At 41.9% G+C, this 27,937-nt stretch overlaps 1 protein-coding gene across 3 annotated transcripts; it reads right to left on the bottom strand.

Moving 5' to 3' along the window:
• Positions 1 to 3,484: 3,484 nt before the first annotated feature.
• Positions 3,485 to 25,442, bottom strand: erich3 (glutamate-rich 3). Of its 3 annotated transcripts, XM_046302470.1 has the most exons (15): positions 25,269 to 25,442; positions 23,343 to 23,436; positions 19,348 to 19,473; positions 18,927 to 18,998; positions 18,648 to 18,776; positions 16,634 to 16,792; positions 15,831 to 16,043; positions 14,306 to 14,483; positions 13,900 to 14,086; positions 13,433 to 13,665; positions 11,588 to 11,740; positions 10,688 to 11,125; positions 9,026 to 9,160; positions 5,298 to 8,909; positions 3,485 to 5,177 (listed from the first exon to the last, which is right to left on the bottom strand). In XM_046302470.1, exons 1-14 carry the CDS (start codon positions 25,307 to 25,309, stop codon positions 5,320 to 5,322), a joined length of 5,748 nt encoding a protein of 1,915 aa, XP_046158426.1. In that variant the 5' UTR covers positions 25,310 to 25,442; the 3' UTR covers positions 3,485 to 5,177; positions 5,298 to 5,319. The 3 variants fall into 3 exon arrangements, with proteins under 3 accessions (XP_046158426.1, XP_046158425.1, XP_046158427.1); XM_046302469.1 differs by having other exon boundaries at positions 3,485 to 8,909; XM_046302471.1 differs by having other exon boundaries at positions 3,485 to 8,909; positions 11,609 to 11,740.
• Positions 25,443 to 27,937: the final 2,495 nt, after the last annotated feature.

Genomic DNA, 27,937 nt, shown 5'->3' with positions numbered 1-27,937 from the left:
TTTTAAATGTTGGAATGTAATTTAGAATGTGATTTTTCCTATCCTCATCACAGCTGCAGACATGGCCTACCACCATATCCGGCCTCCTATTGGCTACTCGATCCACAAACCCATCTCTGCCATGCTAATGAGGGGCTGAAACGACTGTCCAGAGGTCAGTGTCCTCTTACAATATATAGCCCCTTGATTTCAGAGAGTGTGAAATGACACAAATTCATGTGAGCTTAGTTCATGTGCTAAGTATGCTATGTTCATATGATCTTAGTGCGAATTATGCTAAATTCAGATTAACTGAAAAAATATTTGTATAGGTGCTGTGAACTGTGTTGTTTTACAGGGTCAGCCATAGCAGTACAGAACACATGGAGCAAATTAGGCTTAAGAGCCTTGCTCAAGGGCAGATTTTTCCCCTTGTCAGCTTTGGTATTTGAACCACGAGATCTTTCGGTTACTGGCCCAATGCTCTAACCACTAGGATACCTGCAACTATATGTGAGAACTGATTTTTTATTATTTTTATTTCACCTTTATTTAACCAGGTAGGCAAGTTGAGAACAAGTTCTCATTTACAATTGCGACCTGGCCAAGATAAAGCAAAGCAGTTCGACACATACAGCGACACAGAGTTACACATGGAGTAAAACAAACATACAGTCAATAATACATTAGAAACAAGTCTATATACAATGTCAGCAAATGAGGTGAGATAAGGGAGTTAAAGGCAAAAAGTTAATGTTTTAAGTATGCTAAATTCATGCAAAGTAGAGTGTAAAGTTCATGTGAGCTAAGTTTACTGTACTTGTATAGACCTGTAGAGGTGTTTCCTCCAGAGTCAATGCTAAGGTCAATGCTAAGGTCAGATGCTAGCAGAGGGGTTTAGAAAGTATCATCAAACCTATAATTAATGGAACTGTATTCCCCAGGTGCTGTGTTGTTGCATGAATCCACACAGCCACACAATCTACAGGTACTCATGAACCGCATGGCCATCCCATAGAGTCAGGCTGTGACGAACCCGCTAGATGTGGCATAGCTTATTATTCCCTCATTACCTGTTGCGGGCAGGTTGCGGCATTCATCTCTTATCTCCCATGATGCTCCAGGGTCCTAGTTCTTCTGTTTGCAGGGCTGGGTTGCCAGACAACCGTCTCTCTGGACTTAATGTTGTGCTGTGGTGCTGTTATCAGCAGCTCTGCTCTCACGATCTCACCCGTAGTTACCTTCTCTTGTTAGGGCCTGAGTGTCCCAGCCTACCCATCCCGAAACTGTGCCAAAGGTCATGTGCTTTAATATAAGGTCCAGTTGGGGGCAGAATCAACATGCTTCTAATTCTTTTTTTGGTCGCCATGTACACATGGTCCAACCATTTCTAGGTTTACACGGTTGTTCATCTTTGACTTTCATGTTTAAAGTGTAGAAACATGTGACTGAGCGTTGATTAAGATGATCATTAGCAATATACATCGATTAAAGCATTTTAATTGTTGAGAAGGCTGATGAATATTGTGCATTTTAATAATAGACACTCCCGGGAAGCACAATTTGGATACCCTCTTGGGTTTGCTCAATGAAAACGGCATACAGACCATGGCCACTGTGAATGCAATGCATTATTGAGTGCCTCTCCTCTGGTCTTTGTTAGTTCTCTTACAGCGAAGTAGGAGATCTAAAGCCTGCTTTTGAAGCAGATTCATGCGTGGGTCGATCCAAATGACTGGCCTCCCGTAACAGCAGCAGGTCCCTGTCACCCCCGGGCTCCTCTGACTGCCTGGCGAGGGGCTGTCCTGGTCGGAGTCACGTGGCCACCCTCTGCTCCTGCTTCGAGCTGGAGTATGCACTCAACGCCCACGCCGTCTGGACTCTGAGTTAGGGCACCACTATTTTGATCCTAGATCTGTCATTGCCTGGCATTGATAACGATCATAGATGTTGACCACACAGCACAAAGTTATCTGGGACCAGACAAGGATATCATCATCTCCTAAACACGCAGTGGGGTTAGAGTAAGAGTGGGTTAAATGAAAGTTTCACTTAGGGAGTTAGAACATTTATCTCTTCTCTATCTGGGCATGTTGGCTTGCGTTTCCTTTCTCTAAGTGCACAAACTAGATTGCTAGGCATAACCAAGTCAAATCCAGTACTAGTAGGAATTCCACGAATGTCATGTCTGGGCCTGTAATGATAAAATTGAGCTTTGTGGCAGATACAGTACTCGCCTTGACCCATTGTTTTGAGCAGGGTACAACACTAGAGACACTTTACTGCAACGGTTAGAGGTGCAGTTGCCCGGATACGGGTCAGGGAAAACAAAGGCAAGCAAGTGCAATAAAACATGAATGATATTCTGACTAAGGACTAAAGACTCCACTGGTGGCCAGCCCTGTGTGTGTGTGTGTGCGCGCAGAGAGAAGGGAATAGAGAGCAGTGAGCCTGGCAACGGTCTCGAGGGACACAGTAACTGGAGTTGAATGTGTATATGTGTGCTCTACTGCTGAAGTGTCTGTCTGTCCGTTAGAAATGTCCTGGCAGTAGATCAAAAGTGTCATAAATAAATTGTATTTTTACTCAACGTGAAAGTGAGAGAGCGTGGTTATTAGGTCCTGGGGTGTCACGTTTGTCACGGAATCCCCTCCCCCCCTTGTCTGATGACACGCCTGGTTCTCATTTCCCCTGATTAGTGTGTTATATATGTGCCCTCTGTTCCCTCGATGTGCCCTCTGTTACCCCAACCCTATGGTGCAGATTGTCGTTTTAAGTTCCTTTAAAGTTGGTATCCGTTGCGGTGACACTGCCACGTCCGTTTGCCATATTACAACAACAAAGACGTGACTTCAGACAACCACCGCTGTTTTCTTTCCCTCTGACACCCTTGCACACAGGATAGAACAGCAGAGGGCCACGGCACTGGATACACACTTCCTCCGTTTGATCAACAAAACAGAAACAATAACAAATGCGCCAAGGCAAACACCTTTTGCGCAACTCAGCTTTAAAGTAAGTGGTGTAAGTAGGGGTTATTTATTCTTTAAGCCATGGCATTGTTCAATACTCGTTCAATACTCGTTTCTGATTGGCTCGAAGCGCATTCTAGAGTGGGAAGTACATTGTAATCATGAGGATGACATGATTCCCAAGGTCCATCTCTGGATGAACTGAGGAGGAATATGCCGTTTCCACCCACTGACGGAAATGGTAAGAAGCATAGGAATGAACATTCATAAGGCCATAACCTTTTTTTATACGTTTATCACATAGACACATATTGTCTAGTCTTGAACGTTCACTTTGGGTGAAAGAAGAATAAGCTACATCGTTATCTGTATTCCTAAAGCTATCTACTCTGTTCTCTCTGTTCATGGTGTTGAACTGTTTGATTCGATTTCAGTTAGTTTTTATTTCTTGTAAATAATTTGGCCATTTTGGGGGGGTTTTGAAAATAGTATTGCATTCCGTAAAACCATATTTCAGCCTCAGAATGCTCAGTCAATTTGTGCTTTTATTTTTCAATAAAATAGAGAAATCACATTGAGTTTCATTCTAGATGATTTGACATTGATATGATATATACGTAAACAATTTATACGTAAACAGGAAGAATCCTAACCAAACTATGCCAAACTAGGCGACAGGTAGCCTAGTGTTTATAGCGTTGGGTCAGTAACCGCAAGGTCGCTGGTTTGAATACCCGAGCCGACAAGGTGAAAAATCAGTTGACGTGCCCTTGAGCAATGTCACTTAACCCTGATTTTCTCCAGGGGCGCCATACTACTATGGCTGACCCTGTAAAACGCCACATTTCACTGCACACATTCGCTGTTTGTGACAATAAACACCTCATTATTAAATACAGGATTCATAATGAATGGCAACTGAAGAAATGTTTACTTTTACCTTTATTAAACTAGGCAAGTCAGTTAAAGAACTAATTCTTATTTTCAATGACAGCCTAGGAACAGTGGGTTAACTGCCTGTTCAGGGTAGGAACAGTGGGTTAACTGCCTGTTCAGGGGCAGAACAAGAGATTTGTACCTTGTCAGCTCAGGGATTTGAACTTGCAACCTTCCGGTTATTAGTCCACCGCTCTAACCATTAGGCTACCCTGCCACCCCAACTGAAGGCATAAACGAACCAAGAATGATACAGGTATTAGATGTGTTAGCAGCAACACATTTTGACACCAACTGTTTCCTACATAGGACATTTCACAATTTCTCCAACCATTATTACTGTATGTTTGACCTTTGACCTTTTATTGAACCTTTATTTAACTAGGCAAGTCTTTATTATTACTGTTTGTGTAGTTGTGTACAGCAGGTATTCATTGTATGGTTGACATACAATATTTTCAAATGAACTGGGTGAATTTGATTTCAATGCATGTCCATTAAATTGGATTCGAAAATTCTCGAAAGGAATACATTGTAATCACTTAGAAAGTTGAATGGAAATGCAGGGATACAATTTGTGACAACAGGCCATGTATACGTTACAGATAAAGTGAAACAAATCTCTGGAGAGTTATCACAATGTAAAATATGGAAACCTATCTCATACATCTTCTTTCTGTGTCTAAACGATGAACATTATCTGCGTAATTAAGGCTATACATCCAGTATAAAGAGCCAACTGTATTTCCTCGCCCGTGCCAAACTATAATCCAATCAGGTCTTTGTCATCAACGCAAAAGTGTTGTAGTGCTTTAAGTCAGTGGTATTTTATTTTCTCTCCAAACCAATCATCACACAACCATACCTTGCGAAGTGTGTTAAGGTGCTTTGGGGCAAGCTGGCCTCCACCAGGCTTAACGACTATGAATGATTTATTTACTTGTGCAGCGTGAATTGAGGGGTATCTGTTTACAGGGGGCTGGTGACAGCACCTGTGCTTGATACCTCCAGCAGACAAGGCCTCACTGTTTGTCCCCAAAAAGGGATGGTTGTAAACATCTGTGCTACAATCAAAACTTTTTATAAAGACACATTTTCATGACCCAGAATTTTTTTGCTGGTAAAAAAAAGGGGGAAATCATTAAAGCTCTTGATAAACTTTTCCTGCAGTGTCCTCTCATGAGAACCATTACAGCAAGTCCCTCTCAAGAATAACGCAACTCCGGAAAGAATGTGATGTCGAAGAATATCCTTCTTGGTCATCCTGCAGTCATCTGATTGTCTCAAGTGCTTTGTAATATAGATAGAGCAAACGTCATTCCAAATAAAAGGCCTATGTGTTATTTTACTTTCTTGTTCAGATATCAACAAATCTCAGATATATAGAAATGGAATAATGGTGCAGCTTACCCTTGTGCCAGCCTGTTGCTTTCTAATAGTTACTGTCAGTCAGTGCAGTTGTCAACAGAGGGTATGAGGTGTGGCCAAACAGCGAAGAGTCTTCCACTGAGCAGGTGCTCAGCTGGTCAATCAGCTGTAGATCTTCTTTGTCTCCCCTCCTGCTTCCATCCAGTTGTTTAGAACGGAGCTGCACTCTTTGGGAGTATTCCTGGCTCTCATTCTCAGATTTAGAAATGGCTCTTAGCTCTGTAACCTCTGCAGCCTCTTGCTCTTTCGGTTCCTTTGTATCTTTGGTGTCTTCTGGTTCTCTTGACGTTGTGCCAGATTCAGAGTGATTCTCTGGACTCTCAGACTGCTCCTGTGTTTCATCTCCATTTTTGGAAAGTGTTGTCAGGACGGTTATCTCTTGCAATGTTTGTTGCTCATCCAACCCGGAATTATCTTTGGTTTCTTCAGTCTCTGCTGAATCCTCAATGATCTTTTCAGGCCTGCCACTGGCAGCTGAATGGTTAGAGCCCTGTATCCTTTCAACATCAATTTTGGACATTTCTGTCAGATCAGTTTCTCCCTGCATTGTCATATCTTTGTCCTTGTCATCCTCAGACATCCCTGTTGTTCTTTTGAGCTCCTCTGAATAACCCTGACCCTCCTCCCGTGGCCCAGCTGTGTCTTCTCTACTGCTGTCTTCAAGTTCAGCAGAGAGTGTGAAGAGAGTGGCTTCTTTTCCTTCTTCCACCTCGAGAGAGTATTTCATTAGCCCAGTTTCACTGGCGTCATCGTCTCTTGAGTGAGTACTACTGAGATCTGACTGGATCACTTCCACCATGTTATTACTGTTTGACTCATTGTCATCCTTTGTGGATGGGGCTGCCTCTTTAAGTTCTGTAACTATACTCTCAACAATGGTGCCAGCTCCGCCTCCAACAGCTGCGCTCCTCTCCGAGGCATTGGTATCATGATCGTCAGGTTTCGGGTCTGGTGTCTTTGCAGTTTTAGTAGGTCTCTCTGGTCTGGAAATTTCGGTCACGTGTGTTGGCGCTATAGCCCTGGCATCCGAATTAGACTCACTGATGGCATTGTCAGAAGTAAAGTCATCTAGGGGCTCTATGAATGTCTCAAAGAACTTTGAGGATTGATGTACATTCACCCAGTTAGTTACAAGATCCCTATTGTCTCCTTTATCCAAGGTCTCTGGAGTTGCAGAATGGTCCTCAGCTTTAAAACTTTCCTCAAGTACATTAGCGTCTTTACCTGATGCACTGCTTTCTTTCTGTTGTGTTTCTGACTGAGGTTTCAGGACAACGCTGGCTCCTTCTTCAGATGGCTTGCTTGCCCCTTCTGTGGATTCGTCTTCCGTTTTATGTTCTTTTTCCTTCAGATCTGATTCAGTCTCTGTAGTATCTTCTAGCTCCATAGCTCTGGGTTCTGAAGCTGGAGCTTGTGTCTCTTCAGAAACAACAATCACCTCTGTAGTAGCATCGCTAACTTTCTCTTTGCCATCATCCAAGTTATCTGTGCTTGTATCTGGGTTCTTATCTGCACTCTCAAGTGTAGCATCTACAATTCTGTCCTTTGACTGAGTTTTTAGTTCCGACTGCTCTTGAGACTCTACAGATGCCTCTATCTCCTTGACATTCTTAGTCTCTTTATCAGCATTCTCTGACATAGCCTCTTCTTTGGATTCAGCCCCAGTGTTAACTGGCTCTGGGTCCCCTACATGTGAACCAGCATGGCTATCTCTGTTAGATTCCTCAGCCTTAGATTCTTTGTCTGCTGTGTCTGCATCCTGATCTACTTTGGTATTTTCACATTTGTCATTTGCCTCTTCCTGGTCTTTAGGATCTTCCTCTGTCACTACCTTGTTTAGGTCATCTGTCTTTGTTTCTGCCTCCTTGTCTTTTTCATCTACCTTGTTTTTGCCTTGGGTATCTTGGTTTGTGGACTCTGTCTCCTCTCTTGCGGTGTCACTATGAACTTCAGAGGCTGCAGCTGTCTCTCCATTTTCAGAATCTACCTCACTGTCCTTTTTCTCTGTTTCTTTCCTGCTGACTAGGGTCTCATCTCTGGCCGCAGTGCTATCTCCAACAATTGGAGCTGAGCCACTCTCTACATCAAATTCATCATTCTCGTCCGCATCACATACAGATTCTTGAACATTGTCTTTGATCTCAGTCTCTTCAACTTTGACCTCAGTTGTTGTCATGTTTTCTCCTTCCTCCGCTTTAAGTTCACTGGCTTCCTCTGCATCCACAACATTTTCCTCAACTACTTCCTCTCGCTCTTTCTCTCCTGTTTCATGCTCAGATACTATTGCTGCATTATTTTCTTCAACCATTTCCCCACGTTCTAGCTTGCCCTCTTCTTTTACAATTTCCTCTCCATCATCGTCTTCCTTTTCTGCCTGTCCAACCTTCTCTTCACACTCCACCTTATCTTCTACTTCTGCTGCCTTTTTGCTGTCATCTGTTTCTCCCTCCTCTGCCTTATTCCCCTCAGCATTTTCTCCACCCTGTGTCCCCTCTTCTGCGTTATCCTCCCCATCTTTCTCACTTCTGTCTACCTTACCCTCACTAACTTTCTCTTCATCTCTCTTAGCTTCTCCAGTATTTACTTCCTCAGGCTCTTGCTTTTCTTCTTTCTTATCATTTCCAGTCTTTTCACCGTCCTTTACTTTCCCTTCTTCAATTTGGGCAAAGTCATTTTCTACCTTATCACTTGCCTTATCACTTGCCTTATCCTCTGTAGTAGTTTCTCCTCCAATTTCATCCGGACCAGCTTCTTTTTCTAGTCTGTCTTCCTTCATAGCCTCCCCTGTGTCACTCTCAAGTTTGGCTTCGGTTTCTCTAGGTGCATCCTCACGCTTCTCAGCTCCCTCTGCTGTCTTTTCAGCACAGACAGTAGTATCTCCACTTTTCTCTGACACGCTGCTTGAATTATCTGCTGTGACTTCAGTCTCTGTGCCTCCAACTGTGTCCTCCTCCCCATCTCCCTGCCTGTCCTTGTCAGTTATAGGCATCTCTTTGTGGCTATGGGACTCTGAATCCCCAGTGGGCTTTGCTTTCATCTCTACTGCTTCACTCTCTGCCACCTCAGTCCCTGCCTCATCCGTCACAGCTGTTTCTATCTCTGTCTTGCTCTCTGGTTCTTTTGGTGCAGATGACTCGTCTTTGGTACTTTTCATCTCCTCTGACTCACTAGGTGGTATGTCAGGATCTGCTGTGTTTTTCTCTTCCTGCTGCTCTTTACTAGTTACAGAATCACTTGCTTTAGCTGGCTTGCCCGCCTGAAGATCCACAGCCTCATCTTCTTCCTGGTTGCCCTTAGTTTCTTCGCCCTCTTCTTTCCCCTTTGTTTCTACTTTGCTGTCCGCCTCCTCTTGATCATCTGTCTCCGGACTGGCTTTTGGATCCTCCTCTTTCGCCTCTGTCACACCACTGGTTTCTTCAGTTATCTGTTCAGACTCCGGTGCACCATCTTCCTCCTCTTCCTTCAGCTCAGTCCCGACTTCTTTTCCCTCGGCAGCACTCTGTGAGGTCATTTCCTGTGCACTGAGTGAACTTTCCTCACACTTCACTTCCTCTGTACTGATCTGACGCTCCAGAGTAAAAGCCCCGGCTTGCTCTGGTTCCGTACATGCGGGAAAAAAATAGGTGGTAGGTGACTGACTAATGACGTTTTCTCACACGCTAAATATACTGCACAAGTGTTAATTAAGGACAAATAACTGGAGCTCTTACCAATGGTGTCTGGTTGTTGGTTTTTCTCAGTGGGGTCTTCCTCCGTCTCAGTGCTGGTGTCACTCAGCTCTGGCTCTGAGTGACTCTGAGCCTCCTTCAAAATGGCCTCTGCTAGTTTCTCCTGCACAGACTTGGCTTGGGTTTGGCGTGGGAAGGAGACAGAGATGTGAAGCATGCAATGAATGACCTTTACATGTCAACAAACACAAGCAGTAATATAATATAATCATATACAAAAATAACATAATGAGGAGCCATTAAAACAAAATAAACTGAAAGCAATGATTGGACATTAGACAGAACAAAGTAAAATGAAACTTCATTTCAGAGAGAGACTCATTTTAATATCACATTAGCCAATTGAAGGAGAATAGTATAATGTATATCACATTCAGATGTTCAGCATGCATGAAATAAATGCAGGTTGACATTTATTGTCATGAATCTGGCCCTGGAGGCAGAACTGACCAATTTCTGCTAGATAGGCCAGCTGCAAAGTAAAAACCAGCTATATTGTACAAATTCATTTTTAAAAAACATTAGCTTTTTGGTCTTGATTTAAGGTTAGGGTTTTATGCATTAGGGTTAGCAGTGTGGTTAATGTCATGGTTATGGTTATGTTAAAAAACTGATTTTATGAGTTTGTGGCCATACCAGCTAGTGACCACTCTACAGAGCTGCCCCCAGAACAAGATTCATGACAAAAAACGCTAACCTGCTAAATAAACAAGCAAAAAGCAATACAGAGATAAAGTTCATGGGCCCAAACAAATAAAATAAAAATATTTTGTGTTGGCCAAAATTACATCAACTTAACAAAGAACGCAGGAGAGCAAACCCAAAACAGACATTCACAATCCTCAGCTCAGTATTTTCAGACATAATTTGTCAGGTATACAGTACAAAGTTGTTCATTAAGAATGTTAAATCTGTTCAACCAATTCTGAGGAAGAACTATGGTGAAGTAATACAAATTCCTCAGAGGCATTCTACAGATCTAGGATCTTAATTTGATCATGCTGTTGCAGGAGAACTTTCCTGCAATCCAGGAAATGTAAAACTTGTAGTGTATTTGAGGTTTAAAAAGCCTCCTGAAGTTCGTAATTTCCATTTTGAAATTTTAGACGACAAAAAGGTCCTTGAATTATAATCCACATAATAATTCACATTTCCTGTTGTTTAAGGATTATTTTCCTGCTGTAGCAAACTGGCTCAAATTAAAATCCTACATCTGTACATTACAATGTTTATCAAATTAAAGTCCAAAAACACCGGCACGCACTTGAATACAAACACAGATGAGACCAAAAAAAGCATGTTCCCACTTAGCTCCAACAGCCATCTTATTTATCATCACAATTACAATGGCGTGAAGGCGAATGAGAAAAGGACAGGCAGGTCCAAAATGCAACAGGAAATGGTTTCTCCCAAGCAACACACAGAATCACCTTTTCCACCATCCGAACTGACCTGTTATCTCACAATACTCAGAATTAAAATCGATGGATTCTTATGTAAAGGCCTGTATACATGGAAATATATCAAACTCAACTACTGTATTATATAGAAAAACTAACAGCTCTGATTATGGAAAAGGCCCCCGGGGAGGGGAGGGTTACAGCTCTCACTCAGGCGAGTCTGGATGTGACGGTACATACTTACCCCTCTCAGGCTCCTCCTCCAGTGTCGACTCACCCTCCGCCTTAGCCCCACTCTCCTTGTCGTCTTCCTCCTTAGCCTCAGCACCTTTCCGCTCCTCCGACAGCCCACTTGTGTCTGACACCTCAAGCTCTGTGGGTCTCGCAGTGCTGTCCCCAGGGCTGTACCCCAAGGTCCCTGTGTCTTCCTCCCCAGTCGAGGTGGTCTGGGGTGGGGTAGGAGAGCTGCTCTCTGTGGCTGTGGTGGGATCCTCTGTGGGTGGTTGGTCTGGATCAGGTGCTATGGTGGTGGGGGTGTCTTTTGCCTGTTCAGCCTGGGGAGGAGCCTCCTCTAGGTCAGCTGCCTGGTTGACTGCTTGGTCCTCCTTGGCCTCAGCCTCACTGTCGTCCATGTCACTTCCTGAGGAGCTGGAGTCTGACCTCGACCTTGACCTTCTCTCTTCTACAAGGGAGACAGTGTTAACAGGAGACAAAGGAATAGAACATTTATCATTGAAAGAGCTAAGATCTACGATGAATGGATGAAGTGGACTATATTTGGATTCAGATCTACGATGAATGGATGAAGTGGACTATATTTGGATTCAGATCTACGATGAATGGATGAAGTGCACTATATTTGGATTCAGATCTACGATGAATGGATGAAGTGGACTATATTTGGATTGAGATCTACGATGAATGGATGAAGTGGACTATATTTGGATTGAGATCTACGATGATGGGATGAAGTGGACTATATTTGGATTGAGATCTACGATGAAGGGATGAAGTGGACTATATTTGGATTGAGATCTACGATGAAGGGATGAAGTGGACTATATTTGGATTGGGGTGTAAACTCTTCTATTTAATTCATTTTCCTTTGATTATAAATCAAGATTTTTCAAGATTATTAACTAACCAACTTTGTCATCGTCCTCACTGTCAGACTGGTTGCCTTTCTCTCTATCCTCTCCGTCTCTTTCGCTGGAGGGAGGAACACTTTCCTTGTCTTTCTCTTCTCCTCTGTCCTCAGCCTGCCCCTCGTCATCCGCCTCAAAGTCCTCTTCATAGTCTGTTGGGGAAAAAAAATAGCGCTTTATGACTCCATAGCATAAAAAATTATTCTTAACATGATTAACTATCTTATTAAGATGATTTTAATCTTGTACCATAGAGTGTTAGACAGAGCAACGACTATGCTTCTATTATGGGGTGGCAGGTAGCCTAGTGGTTAGAGTATTGGGCCTATAACCAGAAGGTTGCTGGATCAAATCCCTGAGCTGACAAGGTAAAAATGTGTCTTTCTGCCCTGAGCAAGGCAGTTAACCCACTGTTCCCTGAGTGCTGAAGACATGGATGTTGATTAAGGCAGCCCCGCGCACCTCTCTAATTCAGAGGGGTTAGGCTAAATGTGGAAGACACATTTCAGTTGAGTACATTCAGTTGGACAACTGACTAGGTATTATTAATAATTTTCACAAAAATATTGGTAACTTATGCCTTGTTTATGACAGCCTATGATGGATATTATGTCTTCATGTACAGTTGAAGTTGGATGTTTACATACACCTTAGCCAAATACATTTAAACTCAGTTTTTCACAATTCCTGACATTTAATCCTAGTAAAAATTCCCTGTCATAGGTCAGTTAGGATCACCAGTCCCTCCTGCAGCAAAGCACCCCCACAACATGATGCCACCCCCGTGCTTCATGGTTGGGATGGTACTCTTCGGCTTGCAAGCGTCCCCCTTTTTCCTCCAAACATAACAATGGTCATTATGGCCAAACAGTTATATTTTTGTTTCATCAGACCAGAGGACATTTCTTTAAAAAAAAGTATGATCTTTGTCTCTATGTGCAGTTGCAAACCGTAGTGGGTTTTTTTAATGGTGGTTTTGGAGCAGTGGCTTCTTCCTTGCTGAGCTGCCTTTCGGGTCATGGCGATATAGGACTCATTTTACTGTGGATATTGATACTTTTGTACCTGTTTCCTCCAGCATCTTCACAAGGTCCTTTGCTGTTGTTCTGGGATTGATTTACATTTTTCGCACCAAAGTACGTTCATCTCTAGGAGACAGAACACGTCTCCTTCCTGAGCGGTATGACTGCTGTGTGGTCCCATGGTGTTTATACTTGCAGACTAGTGTTTGTACAGATGAACGTCGTACCTTCAGGCGTTTGGAAATTGCTCCCAAGGATGAACCGGACTTGTGGAGGTCTACAATTATTTTTCTGAGGTCTTGGCTGATTTCTTTTGATTTTCCCATGATGTCAAGCAAAGAGGCACTGCGTTTGAAGGTAGGCCTTGAAATACATCCACAGGTACACCTCCTCCGATTTACTCAAATGATGTCAATTAGCCCATCAGAAGCTTCTAAAGCCATGACATCATTTTCTGGAATTTCCCAAGCTGTTTAAAGGCACAGTCAATGTAGTGTATGTAAACTTCTGACCCACTGGAATTGTGATACAGTGAAATAATCTGTCTGTAAACAATTGTTGGAAAAATTCCTTGTGTCATGCACAAAGTAGATGTCCTAACCGACTTGCCAAAACTATAGTTTGTTAACAAGAAATTTGTGGAGTGGTTGAAAAACGAGTTTTAATGACTCCAACCTAAGTGTATGTAAACTTCCGACTTCAACTGTAGCTGTTATAAAGGCTTTATAAATGCATGTAAGGGGGGCTACAGTAAAGTATTACCAAAATGTCAATATAATATTGATATAACTCTCAGGTCTCCATCTGTGTAGCTCAGTGTACCATCTTTTGGTTTGTCCTCCTCTTCTGGAATGTCTTCTTTGATCTCTGTCTCCATGTTCTGTGGCTGAGTTGTCTCAGGCTCTGGTTGAGAGTGACTGTCTTTACCAATCATCTCCTCCTCCACCCCTGCAGTGTCCTTCCCAGGGTTTAGAGGGCGGGTGACTATGATTTCCTCTTTGACTCTCTTTGGAGGAGGGGTGGGCTTCTTGTCTAACCCCATGGCTATGATACACCTGGAAAATGAAAATGAACCTCACATACTGTATCCTTGTGACCTGATTAAACTGCAGACATTGAACGTGTATCACTGAGATTTCATCATAATTGGGGTTTTATTGACAAATTCAGATAATAGAGGTGCTAAAAAAAAGTTTGGATTGAATATACATTTTCTAACACTCGAAATGACCACTCCATTCTCAGACAGTAACACGTACTTTTAAAATCCTGCTGTTAATGTATCTCACCTGTAGCAGGGCGAGGCTCCCTCCGTGCTGGAGAATCCAAAATGTCCGTGGCGGCCGCCTAGCCGGGAACCCTTCCTGTGTTTGAACTCACAGCAGGAGCTGAGGCGCTCCACCTGCAGCCCATTGAGAAAGAACGTCAGGCTGAAGGGGAAGCCACGGTGGCGCCGCGACACAAACTGGAACGTCTCTAAAAAATAAATAGAGGTAAAGTGGATACGTTGTATTGTAGTATTTCATATTTTATGGGATGTTTACGCAATCTGCATGCAAATGGTTTGAAATTAGAAAAAAAATGAAGTGCTATTAAAAAAAGTGTTTTTTATTTTTATTTGGGCAAGACCGAATAGACCCGACTCTGTCTGTCACACCCTCACTGACCTCCCTTCCTGCGTGTTCCCATACTGACCTCCCTCCTGGAGTCTGCCCTTGTACACACACAGGTTCTCTCCCCCACAGTGCTGCTGGAACACCTTCACCTCATCCCTCATGTCCATCAGGTCATGTGACAGGTGCACTGTCTTCCCAAAGAACATCATGCTCACACATACTTTGCTCTGCACAGAGGTCCGAGGGAGAGTAGAGTCCTGGAAGCAAAACCAGATTTGTTTTCAATGTGTCCTGCGGCCTTTATAATACTGCAAAGGAATAATTAGGTCAGTAAGTACCCACTACGGACATTCATTCAAAATGTATATACACATGACTGTAAGTCACTTCAGATAAAAGCATTTGCTAAATTGCTTATATTATATTACACTAAGTAAGCACCATAAAACCTGAATGGTTTCTATTGGGTATGATAGAAGTGGGCAGCTAACTTACAGTCACTGTGCCTATCTGGAGAGCCCTTGTAATCAAACTGTACTATAAATTGCAGCTGTGCACTGGTACTGAAGAATAGTATATCTGAGAGAAGTGTGATTTGGTCTGACATAAAAATCACTGTGTGTTTATTGTAGAGAATTATTTTTAAAACTCGTGTAGAATGTCCAATCAAAAAACGCATATTTTGACAAATGGGTAGAATTATGTTAATTATGTAGATAATCCTCTAAGAAAAGCAATGGTCCAAACCTAATTTCTCTATCAGATAAAATAACGTTGTTTTTTTAATCAGGAAAATTGCATCACGTCAGCTAGGCTGGATTCTGTGCAAGAATTAAGGCTAAATTACTGGCTACCTGACAGGCTCTTTCCCGTTGAACTCATTATCTTTCTTTTCGAATCCACAGGACATAAAAACAATATAGAGGTAAGATGGATATCGAGTTTGAGACATGACATGTAGTAGTTTCATATTGTTGTATACGCTTTTAATATTAAGCGTATCTCTGTGAAATATTAACAGAGCATACCAAGCTTATACCAAGCTTTTTATTTTCAAAGCCTTTTACATTTAATTCAGCTCGTGTCATGCTAATTTAGCTCTTTGCAAACCCGCAGATAACGATTTTGAAGACGACGATCCCGAAATGTAAAATCCTCAACAGTTGTTACGAGAACCCTGCACCACTATGCCAACAGAGCTCAGTGATTATTATCGGATGTATTAGGTTACGAAATCGGACTTCTTCGATATAATGTTAATGATACGTTAGAGAAAGACCCCACTGAACAACTCAGAACATGAATAATCATATTTGTCTTGGTAAAATGTATTTTATATCGTAAGAAAGTGGAAGTTCATAATCAAAGCACATCTCCAACAACTCTGTTTGTTTATTAATAAAGGTACGTGGTGGAGCTCACGAGTGTGCGGATTCTATTTATTTTATACCGACTTTTTTCAACCCGCACCCCCATAAAATAGCGTGCGTTTGATCAGACTTGACTATAGAATGGTTGGACACGCTACCATGTGTCATCTGAAGGGTGGAGGGAACTATGGTTGAAGAGATAGAGAGGGAGGAAGGAAGGGAGAAGAGAGAGACCTCCGTCATTCCGGGACCACTTGGGGCCGTGGTGGGGCGCAGTCTCCGTCCCCTGAAAGTGCCATTGGGGGTACCCTTAAAACCGCCCCTCTCTTTCCTCTTAGTCGGTGGTGGCACTGGGGTAACAAAGTTGTTGATGACTGGAAGGCGGTAGGGGGATATACCACGGGAAAACTCTGTCCCGGTCAAATGTCTTCTGGAGTCTTTGTCCATCTGGGTAGAAGCTTATGGTAGGAAAATCAAAAATTCTCTGGCAACAGCTCTGGTGGGTGCTACATTTGATACTCAAAACTTGAGACCATCTAAGGCATTGTGTTGTGTGACAAAACTGCATGTCATAAAACTCATGAAACAGAAACAGAGTTTAAGTCTGTGAATAACAGAGAAGCGCTCACAGGCAGGTCCTGGGCTCTGGACTGCTGCACGCAGCATCTGATGAAGGCAAAAACAATCGACAGGGACAGTACACAATTTAGACAGGAACTTGGAACACAAAGGGAAATGGACTCTAATCAGGGAAAGGATGCCCCGCCCCCTTTCGGAAAAACAGGTGTGACCACGACACAGGAACGGAAATTGAGAGGGAGGAAAACAGAAAATTCCTGTGATAACGCTTCAATTACAAGTTGCCCGGATAAGGGTCTGGGAATACAAAGGCAAGCAAGTGCAATAAAACATGCATGGAATTCTGACTAACGGATAAAGACTCCACTGGTGGCCAACCCCGTAAGTCTGTGTGTGTCTGCGTGCGTGTGTGAGTGCTACAGTGTTATAAATAATACAGTCGACATTGGTGGTCTCACAATGCAGTTGAAAGGCTGGTCCGTTTCATTGGAGGAGTCATGGGGCCTGTAGGGGGAGGTGTGTCTGTGGGAGGCTGTGGTGCTGTTACTATGGATGGGCTTCAGACGCACCGGCCTCTGCATCTTCCCTGGAGCCGTGTTGGGTCGAGACGAGCCCGGCTGAGGCACACACACACACACACACACACACACACACACACACACACACACACACACACACACACACACACACACACACACACACACACACACACACACACACACACACACACACACACACACACACACACACACACACACACACATCAACAATACATTCTAAGCAGGATACGTTTTTTTATTTATTCTGATAGACATTTAAATGCTCATCATAGTAAATGTTTAAATATTTTAAACATGCTCTTACAGTATCTACAAATTTACTACACTGAACAAAAATATATAATTCAACATGCAACAATTTTAAAGATTTTACTGAGTTACAGTTCATATAATAAAATTGGTTCAGTTATATAAATACATTAGGACCTAATCTATGGATTTCACATGACTGGGCAGGGGCGCAGCCTTGGGTGGGTCTGGGAGGGCATAGGCCCACCCACTGGGGAGCCAGGCCCAGCCAATCAGAAGGTGTTTTTCTCCACAAAAGGGCTTTACTACAGACATAAAAACTCCTCAGACTATCCTGCAGGTGAAGAAGCCGGATGTGGAGGTCCTGGGCTGGCGTGGTTACACAGGGTCTGCGGGGTGAGGCCGGTTGGACTTACTGCCAAATTCTCTGAAACGACGTTGGAGGCAGCTTATGGTAGTGAAATTAACATTAAATTCTCTGGCAACAGCTCTGGTGGACATTCCTGCAGTCAGCATGCTAATTGCGCGTTCCCTCAAAACTTGAGACATCTGTGGCATTGTGTTGTGTGACAAAACTGCACATTTTAAAGTGGCCATTTATTGCCCCCAGCACAAGGTCCACCTGTGTAATGATCAAGCTGTTTAATCAGCTTCTTGATATGCTACACCTGTCAGGTGGATATATTATTTTGACAAAGAGGAAATGCTCATTTACAGGGATGCAATCACATTTGTGCAATTGTTTGTTGTTGAGAAATAAGCTTTTTGTGCATATGGAAAATGTCTGGGATTTTTTAATTCAGCTCATGAAACATGGGCCCAACACTTTACATGTTGCATTTATATTTTGTTCAGTGTATGTTTAACCAAGTGCTTTTAATGATATTTGAAGTATTTTTGGCAACACTATATAGTAAGATTTGAACAAGCCCCAACATGCTTGTGATACATCTGTTTGCAGATTTTGTCAAGAGACACCATCTAACTTCTAGTAAACACAACAATCAAAGCCAGAAAAACCCAGGCAGGCGTTCACCCCTCGACATATGTTGATTCAGCCATTAAGCTACCACATCTTACATTTCAAAAGCGTGAGATAAACTTGTGTAATCCCACCACTTCACATTGAATACACTCTTAAACGAGACATTGAGCAAACACAAGAGAGAAGTGTTCTTCAGACCTGCTGACTAGAATGTCAACACCAACCTGGCAACTATCTCAGCACGTACGGCTATGTTTGCATCCTAAATGGCACCCTATTCCCTATATAGTGCACTACTTCTGACCAGGACCCATCCCTATATATGGAATAGAGTGCCATTTGGGATGCGCGGGCCATGAATCAGCTCCACACACATCCATCAACATACAGCCTAGAGCTACCAATGAAATACATTTTCCATGGCTGCTGTGTGGTTGAAACAAAGTTCAATTTGCTACATGTGTATAACTCTTGTAACAATAACTCTTAAAACGTCAAACGTGATCAAGTTTAAAAACAAACAACATAATCGCCAACACTGATACTTATTTTCCAAACCTTTGTCACAACTATCCGGCATTACCTTGTCACAATAATGTGACTCTTGAGCAATCATTATCAAAATTGTTATTATTGTGCATTTGCCTTAATTGCTATAGTCTCAGAGGCATCACTCACAGATTCAGAGGATTCAGAGTGCTCCCCCTCTGGGCCAGAATGCTGTGCGTGGGAGACCCTGGGGCCCGTGGGCGGCCGTGGAGACAGGATATGGATTATCTCCTCCTCGTACCTCTTGGAACGTTCCACCTTCACCAAGACAAAGACTATGGTTATAATGCCTTTACTCACGACTCCCTCCAAAATACATGAGACATTGGGTTGCATTCGATTATGTTTGATACAATACATTCAAAGGAGTCACAGGTTATACAGAATATTCATATCCAAATGAGGCACCTTGATTTTATGCACTCTCTCCCTCCGGGCAAAATCCTCCAACTTCCTCTTGATCTCGATCTGATGGAGACGCTGAATGCGAAGGACAATGTTTAACGTTTCATGCAGAGGCAGGAAGAACCCACCGATCAGAACAATGGGATCATGGTCTCTAGGACAGGGTCATATTCAGGAGCGTAAATGCAATTTCATTTAGGCTAAATCATGTTCTTATTGTTGTATGTTTTAATTATTTAATGTATTGATTTTTGCTGCCTTCTTGGCCAGGTATCTCTTGAAAAGGAGACTCCGGGTCTCAATGAACTTTCCTGGTTAAATAAAGGTAAAAACAATTACTAAAATAAAAAACACTAGTTGGGGGAATGCAAAACTGACCCAAGGTCAGCGTCTAGGGGCAACTTCACCCTACTCCCTCTCTCACCTCCATGTCCAGCACCTTATGGAAGATGGCCTGGGCCAGGCATTCCCTCACATGCCTCTGGTGCGCTCTCTGCATCACATTGTGTCTGTACTCTTTGTCTGGGACAATCCGTCCACTCCTGGTGATCTGATAGAATATCACACATCACATTAGGAAGTGTTATTATTAGCCTGTACGGTCCTCAAAAGAAGATTTTTACTATCTTACCATTCTGTCTCCCATACACTTCAGTCATCATCACTACATCATGATCATCATCATTACAAAACTGGTTGTTTGGATCCTGGATGCTGATTGGACGAGCAGCGTTCCAAGCCGCGCTGTATTGGCCGTCACGGACACACCTATGCCTGCTATCTCAACTCGGTATTATTTTCCCTTACTTCAAAGCCTACAGTAGCATTTTGTTTGGTTCAGCGTTGGTAAATATAAGACTCGCTGTCTGCCTGTCCAACCTCAGAAACAATGTTTCACTTTTGAATTTCGATCTGTGTAGTACCATACATAGAGTGAACCGTGCCCAAACGAGACGATACAACTTTTTATGAGCCTCGCATCAACATCATTATCATGGACATACAGGCTGGTTCCAGGCATAGCGAAATCAGCGATCGCTTAGCCCGACCGAAACATTAAGAACACCTTCCTAATATTAATCCCCCCCACCCCCGTTTTTGCCCTGCGAACAGCCTCAATTCGTTGGGGCATGGACTCTACAAGGTGTCGAAAGGGTTCCCCAGGAATGCTGGCCCATGTTGACTCCAATGCTTGACTGATGGACCATTCTTGACACACAAGGGAAACTGTTGAGCGTGAAAAAACCCAGCAGCGTTGCCGTTCTTGACACAAACCGGTGTGCCTGGCACCTACTACCATACCCACTTCAAAGGCACTTAAATCTGTTGACTTGCCCATTCACCCTCTGAATAGCACACACACACAATCGATGTCTCAATTGTCTCAAAGCTTAAAAAATCATTCTCCTCCCCTTCATCTACACTGATTGAAGTGGATTTAACAAGTGACATCAATAAGGGATCATAGCTTTTACATAGCTTTCACAAAGAGCAGGTATCGTTACTGTTTTGTCCACTCAGTGTGTGTGTGTGTGTTTGTGTGTGTATATATATATATACACACACACACACACACACATATATATATATACACACACACAGTGGGGCAAAAAAAGTATTTAGTCAGCCACCAATTGTGCAAGTTCTCCCACTTAAAAAGATGAGAGGCCTGTAATTTTCATCATACGTACACTTCAACTATGACAGACAAAATGGGGAAGAAACATCCAGAAAATCACATTGTAGGATTTTTTATGAATTTATTTGCAAATTATGGTGGAAAATAAGTATTTGGTCACCTACAAACAAGCAAGATTTCTGGCTCTCACAGACCTGTAACTTCTTCTTTAAGAGGCTCCTCTGTCCTCCACTCATTACCTGTGTTAATGGCACCTGTTTGAACTTGTTCTCAGTATAAAAGACACCTGTCCACAACCTCAAACAGTCACACTCCAAACTCCACTATGGCCAAGACCAAAGAGCTGTCAAAGGACAGCAGAAACAAAATTGTAGACCTGCATCAGGTTGGGAAGACTGAATCTGCAATAGGTAAGCAGCTTGGTTTGAAGAAATCAAATGTGGGAGCAATTATTAGGAAATGGAAGACATACAAGACCACTGATAATCTCCCTCGATCTGGGGCTCCACGCAAGATCTCACGCCGTGGGGTCAAAATAATCACAAGAACGGTGAGCAAAAATCCCAGAACCAAAGTAACAAAGCCTACCATCAGCAAGGGCATTGAAGATGAAACGTGGCTGGGTCTTTCAGCATGTCAATGATCCCAAACACACCGCCCGGGCAACGAAGAAGTGGCTTCGTAAGAAGCATTTCAAGGTCCTGGAGTGGCCTGGCCAGTCAACCTCATAGAAAATCTTTGGAGGGAGTTGAAAGTCTGTGTTGCCCAGCAACAGCCCCAAAACATCACTGCTCTAGAGGAGATCTGCATGGAGGAATGGGCCAAAATACCAGCAACAGTGTGTGAACACCTTGTGAAGACTTACAGAAATCGTTTGACCTCTGTCATTGCCAACAAAGGGTATATAACAAAGTATTGAGATAAACTTTTGTTATTGACCAAATACTTATTTTCCACCATAATTTGCAAATAAATTCATTGAAAATCCTACAATGTGATTTTCTGGATTTTATTTCTCATTTTGTGTGTCATAGTTGAAGTGTACCTATGATGAAAATTACAAGCCTCTCTCATCTTTTTAAGTGGGAGAACTTGCACAATTGGTGGCTGACTAAATACTTTTTTGTCACACTGTATATATATTTCTGTACAAGACAAAAGTTTGGACACACCTACTCATTCAAGAGTTGTATAATACATTGCAGAATAATAGTGAAGACATCAAAACTATGAAATAACACATATGGAATCATGTAGTAAGCAAAAAAGTGTTAAACAAATCCAAATATATTTTATATTTGAGATTCTTCAAAGTAGCCACCATTTGCCTTGATGACAGCTTTGCACACTTTTGGCATTCTCTCAACCAGCTTCATGAGGTAGTCACCTGGAATACATTTCAATTAACAGGTGTGCCATGTTAAAAGTTAATTTGTGGAATTTATTTCATTCTTAATGCATTTGAGCCAATCAGTTGTGTTGTGACAAGGTAGAGGTGGTATACAGAAGATAGCCCTATTTGGTAAAAGAACAAGTCCATAATTTGTCAAGAACAGCTCAAATAAGCAAAGAGAAAAGACATGAAGGTCAGTCAATCCTGAAAATATCAAGAACATTGAAAGTTGTTTTTAAAAATATTTATTTAACTAGGCAAGTCAGTTAAGAACAAATTCATATTTACAATGACGGTCTAGGAACAAAATAATAAAGAAAAACCCTTGAATGAGTAGGAGTGTCCAAAATTTTGACTGGTACTATATATATCTTAGGAACTAAGTCTGGATCTCAACTTACTAATGAGAGTAAGAATAGTAGAATACACCAGGTACAATTTCAAAATGTGTTTGTGCATCAGCAGTTTTTCTCTCGCTATGTCAATCACTGACAGTCACTCAATTTGCCACGATCTCCACTCCATGGCAAAATGAGTAGAATTGCAGGAAATTAGCTGTAACTGCATTTTTCCCTCTCCACCCCATAGCAAAATGTGTAGAATTGCAGCTTAAAAAAATGTTTACCCCCTTTTCTCCCCAATTTTGTGGTATCCAATTGTTAGTAGTTACTATCTTGTCTCATCATTACAACTCCCATACGGGCTCGGGAGAGACGGTCAAAAGCCATGCGCCCTCCGAAACACAACCCAACCAAGCCGCACTGCTTCTTAGCACAGCGCGCATCCAACCCGGAAGCCAGCCGCACCAATGTGTCGGAGGAAACACCATGCACCAGGCGACATGGTTAGGGTGCACTGCGCTCGGCCCGCCACAGGGGTCGCTAATTGCGTAATGAGACAAGGATATCCCTACCGGCCAAACCCTCCCTAACCCGGACGACGCTAGGCCAATTGTGCGTCGCCCCATGGACCTCCCGGTCGCGAACCCAGAGTCTCTGGTGGCACAGCTAGTGCCAGAGACCACTGCTCCACCCAGGAGGCTGAATTGCAGAAAATGTGCTTTAATTAAAGGTCCAGCTCAGCTGTTTTTATCTCGATATCAAATAATTTCTGGGTAACAATTTGGTACCTTACTGTGATTGTTTTTAATTGAATGGATCAGAAAGAAACAAAAATAGCTTCTTAGCAAGAGCAATTTCTCAAGAAAGAATTTAGCTAGGACTGTAGTCTTGTGCCTTATTGCCTCACCATCATCATCATTTGCTCTGGTCCAAGGTGTTACGTGTGGCTTGTAACGCCCGGGACCAAAGCTACATCATCATCAACAAATACAAACTTTGAGGGGAATATTGCTGATGAGTGTTAACCACTGGTGTACTTGACGTACCAGGCCAACTCTCTGGAGATGTCTCCTGATCCGGGTATTGTTGAAGTATCCAGTAAGGTGTTTGTCTGTCAGACTGTTGTAGGCTGAAATTAGCCTAAAGAGAGAAGGCAAGTCCTATTACATTATGACAGAAAGGCTATTTTTTTCAAATGTGAAACATCATACGAACTGTATCCATTTAATGTGCCTAATATGTCATGTATCAGTAACGTAATTCATTTTGGCTGTTCTCCTTTATAGTGGGTTGTATTATGGATTGAGAATACCTGTCTAATGAATTAAAGTGGTTCACCAGTCTGCATCACCTCTGAAAGTAACAATTATGCTTAATTTCATCATTACAACATCTAGACTAAATGTCAATGAATCATCTGCGCCATTAGTTTAAAAAAATTAAAAAACTTCCATGTTGTTGTTTTTGTCATTAACTAGGCTATCATGGTGTCAGGTCTACCCTCGGATGTGTTCAACTTCAATTCTGCCTAGCTCTTTCCAACACAGACTTGATTTCCTAAAGCGTTACAGTTTCCCCACAACTATTGGCTCTATTACCCGTGTCTGATTACCTTAGGAATTAAAGGATGGATAGCGCACTTAACCCAATCGCCCTTTTGTGCCCATGTCTTTCTCTCCTGCTCTAAATAACACCGGTACGGATTTCTCATCGGGGTAGGGTCACCAGAGCTTGTCCAAGAGCATGGGATACCTTGTCATCCCATACAAAGATATTCTGAGTGGCCAAATGATTTAGATACAATCTAAGATATGCTACTTAATAATAATATTGAAGCGAACTTAAAGGGATAATTCACTAAATTATAAAATGACATATTGGTTTCCTTACCCTGTAAACACTATATGGACAAGGTACGACGGCAATCCTTGCTTTGGTTTGTTAATCTGACCACATCTTTTTTTTTTTACATGTTTCACATTTCCAATACAAGTCAATGGAAACAATATAAGCATTTTCACGCTTCCCGTCCAAATCATCTCAAAGTAACAAAATAATTGACATATTTTACTTGATACTTTAGGACGACTTGGACATGAAGCGTGAAAATGCTTATATTGTTTCCATTGACTTGTATTAGATGTGTGCCACAAGTGCTAAACAGTTAGCATTTGAAACAGTGGCCAGGTAAACAAAAACAAAGTATGGATTTCTGTCATACGGAAATTAATATGTATTTTGTAATTTAAGTAAACTATCCCTTTAACACAACACCTCGTGATTTTTGTTACGATCAGATCTCTTGGTGTAATGGCTAAAGTAAGGTGATGACATTCACTGGACCAGCGTTCAAGTCCCGGTTGGGGTGACCCCCTGAAAATTCACAAAAAAACTGTTTTTGCCATGAGGCGTATACACACAAGGAACTTCGTTTATAGAAGCGCTTTATCGAAGGAAGTGATAATGTAGCGACCTGAACGTAACACCCCGTCGATCTCGTCAAGGGGTTCGGGATCTCTTGGCGTAACCGTCAAGGTTTTGCAATGACAGTAGCTGGATCAAGGTTAAGTTGCTATTTGCTAAAATATGATTAGCTATAAAGTCCTTAACAACTTTTTATATTGTATTTGAACCACGTTACAATTCCCACCAATTCAGTTACGCCTATTGGCGAGCTGCGTAGGGTGTAGGCTATGCCTTTCACGCCGGTGACCCGAGTTCGCGTCCCGTTCTCTCCATTCGCTACTAATATTTATTGTTCACTCAATTCCATAAAGTCAATCATATTTTTAAACAGAGTCCAATAGCCAATGAAGTAAAAAAAAACATATTTCAAACATGAATAATAAAGTCTTAGAATTGTCAACAAGTAGGCTACCCTATCATTCGGGTCTGTAGACAAGCCCTACTAAAACCTCTATCATCACTAGGGAACGTCAACCTGTAGAAAATGTCCAAAGAATGGCACCTACCCTGGGTATAGGTGACTCATGATTTCGGGATGCAGTTTCATATAATAAACGGAGCACTCCTAGTCGGAAGACTGTCCGCCTTGCTCAAATACATGCAAATATAGAACCAGACGATAGAATACTGTCCTATTCGAATGTCCGGCTTGGTAAAACCTGACTGTACTTGCTACACTTCTTTCCGAGCGGAACTGATGACAATTTCCCCGTTGCTATGGAAAGTCACGTGACGATGCTATCGAGGAGGCTGGTCTCCATTTACAACTACAGTATGGATTATTTTATTTTTCTGCAAGGTTTTTTTCTATCGTAGTTTATTCTAGAATTTTAAAAAAACATGTCTGAATTATTGGACCTAAATTATATTATATTCTATCTATTATCAGATATGCATGGACCCAATCTGTAGCTTTTTTGTCTAATTTATTTGAATTTTATTTGTAATTATAATTATGTAGGTAGCAACACTGGACTGTATTCAGAGTCGGACTGGCCATAGGGCAGTTCTGGCAAATGCCAGATGGGCTGGGCCATCTTTAGCCTACTGGGCCTGTTGAAATTGGGGGTTTTGCACAAAAATGTATTTATTGGGCTGATAATGGGGGCATAAAGGTGTAAAAAAAAAAGGTCCGGTGTCAGAAATTCATGAGACGATTTCTGGTCCCAGTCCGTTCCTGACTGTATTCAATTCACCTCTACACTATAGATGTGTGTGGAACCACAATTGAACTCATGCATTGCACTACTGTAGGCCTACTACCAAGAACCCCCCACGGTATCCGTCTGCTGGAGATGAGAGACCAGACACAGTGATCACTAGTTACCAACAGCCTATGATATAGGAAATAACCCCTAATCCTCATTGATCAAGTGACAAATTATACAAAATGCACTATTATATAATAATTAGGTGGGTGCTTACATTTGTCCTACTGTTTCACACATGTACAAGTGTGTGAACTGTACATTTTATTTTTTTCATATCCCACTCAGTGGGATATGCAAAAAAAATAGCAACCCTGGAGCAATTAGGCTTAAGTGCCTTGCTCAAGGGCATATAGACTGACTGTCACTTAGTTGGTTCTAGGGATTCAAACCAACAACCTTTCAATTACTGGCCCAGTGCTCTTAACCAATAAGCTACCTGCCACCCCACATAACAGGTCACTGAGCTCCACATCTATGGTCCATTCCACACAATATGAAAATATGTCATTTGGAATATGATGTAAATAATGTTATTGGGTCAACTGCATTCTTCACAGCATGCTACACATCTATCTCTGCCAGACAGAGTCGGTGTCTGTCTCTTTGATCAAGGTTGCCAATCTTTGTTCAGGAACCGTTCCTGAGAGCACCTGTTTGCTGAAGAGGCCTCTGCAGTGCAGCAGTTGACCAGTAGATAGAGCCATCGGTCTTATATGAATGTTTGTGGCTTACAATATGATGACAATGTTCCTCACTGACCCTAGAGGGCAGCCAATCAAGGTCTGGGTGATTGTTAGTTGTTTTTGTGCTAGGTTGAGACAGGACCCTGCACATACTGCAGCCCACCAGGCAGGGATGGACTGGCCAAAGGGCAATTCTGGCAAAAGTGTAGGAAATGCTTGTGATCCAAGTTTGTCAATGGCTGAAGAGCATGAGCTACTGAGCTCAGCATCTTCTTCACCCTCACAACCCATACTCTTACAGTGCATTCAGAAAGTATTCAGACCCCTTCCCTTTTTCCACATTTTGTTACGTTTACAGCCCATTTCTAAAATTGATGAAATTATATTTTCCTCAATACCCCATAATGACAAAGCAAAAACAGGTTTTTAGAAATGTTTGCTAATTTATAAAAATACATAAATATAAATCCCTTATTTACATATGTATATAAGATACACAAAAATAAAATATTTAAAATATTCCTATAATTGTAATATCATATTTGATAATAATTGTGCTAATAAATCTATTAATTTTCATTTATGTCTCAATAACATTGAAATGCAGTATCAGTCAAAAGTTTGGACACACCTACTTTATTTGTACTCTTTTCTACATTGTAAAGTAATAGTGAAGACAACAAAACTATGAAATAACACATGGAATCATGTTGTAACCAACAAAGTTACCACCTGATTCCATATGTGTTATTTTATAGTTGTCACTATTACTCTACAATGTAGAAACTAGCCAAAATAAAGAAAAACCCTCGAATAAGTTGGTCCAAACATTTGACTGGTACTGTATAGAAATTCAATATCAAGCTATTTTGATTGTTTTTCTTTTTCCAGTTAGATATTGAGAGCCAAGAGGAGCAGTAATGAAGTCTGTTCTTATCTCTAGATTCCTTGATTCAGCTAGTGCCTCATCTGGCAATTATAACATAGTTTAAATAGTTTGAGTATTTGCAAGTACTGTAAAATTCAAGCATTGTAAAAGGATGTAGTACCAAAATGATTCCCTTTATGGTGAGTCAGTATCTACATGGCCTGTTCCAGGTATAAGAGACATAGTGGGACAAAAAAGTATTTAGTCAGCCACCAATTGTGCACATTCTCCCACTTAAAAAGATGAGAGAGGCCTGTAATTTTCATCATAGGTAAAACTTCAACTATGACAGCCAAATGAGAAAAAAAATCCAGAAAATCACATTGTAGGATTTTTTATGAATTTATTTGCAA

This window comes from Oncorhynchus gorbuscha, linkage group LG15, assembly GCF_021184085.1.
Source record: "Oncorhynchus gorbuscha isolate QuinsamMale2020 ecotype Even-year linkage group LG15, OgorEven_v1.0, whole genome shotgun sequence".
Classification (NCBI taxonomy): Eukaryota; Metazoa; Chordata; class Actinopteri; order Salmoniformes; family Salmonidae; genus Oncorhynchus; species Oncorhynchus gorbuscha.
The sequence above is the reverse complement of the archived record's forward strand: the minus strand, read 5'-3'. Positions and strand labels throughout refer to the sequence as shown.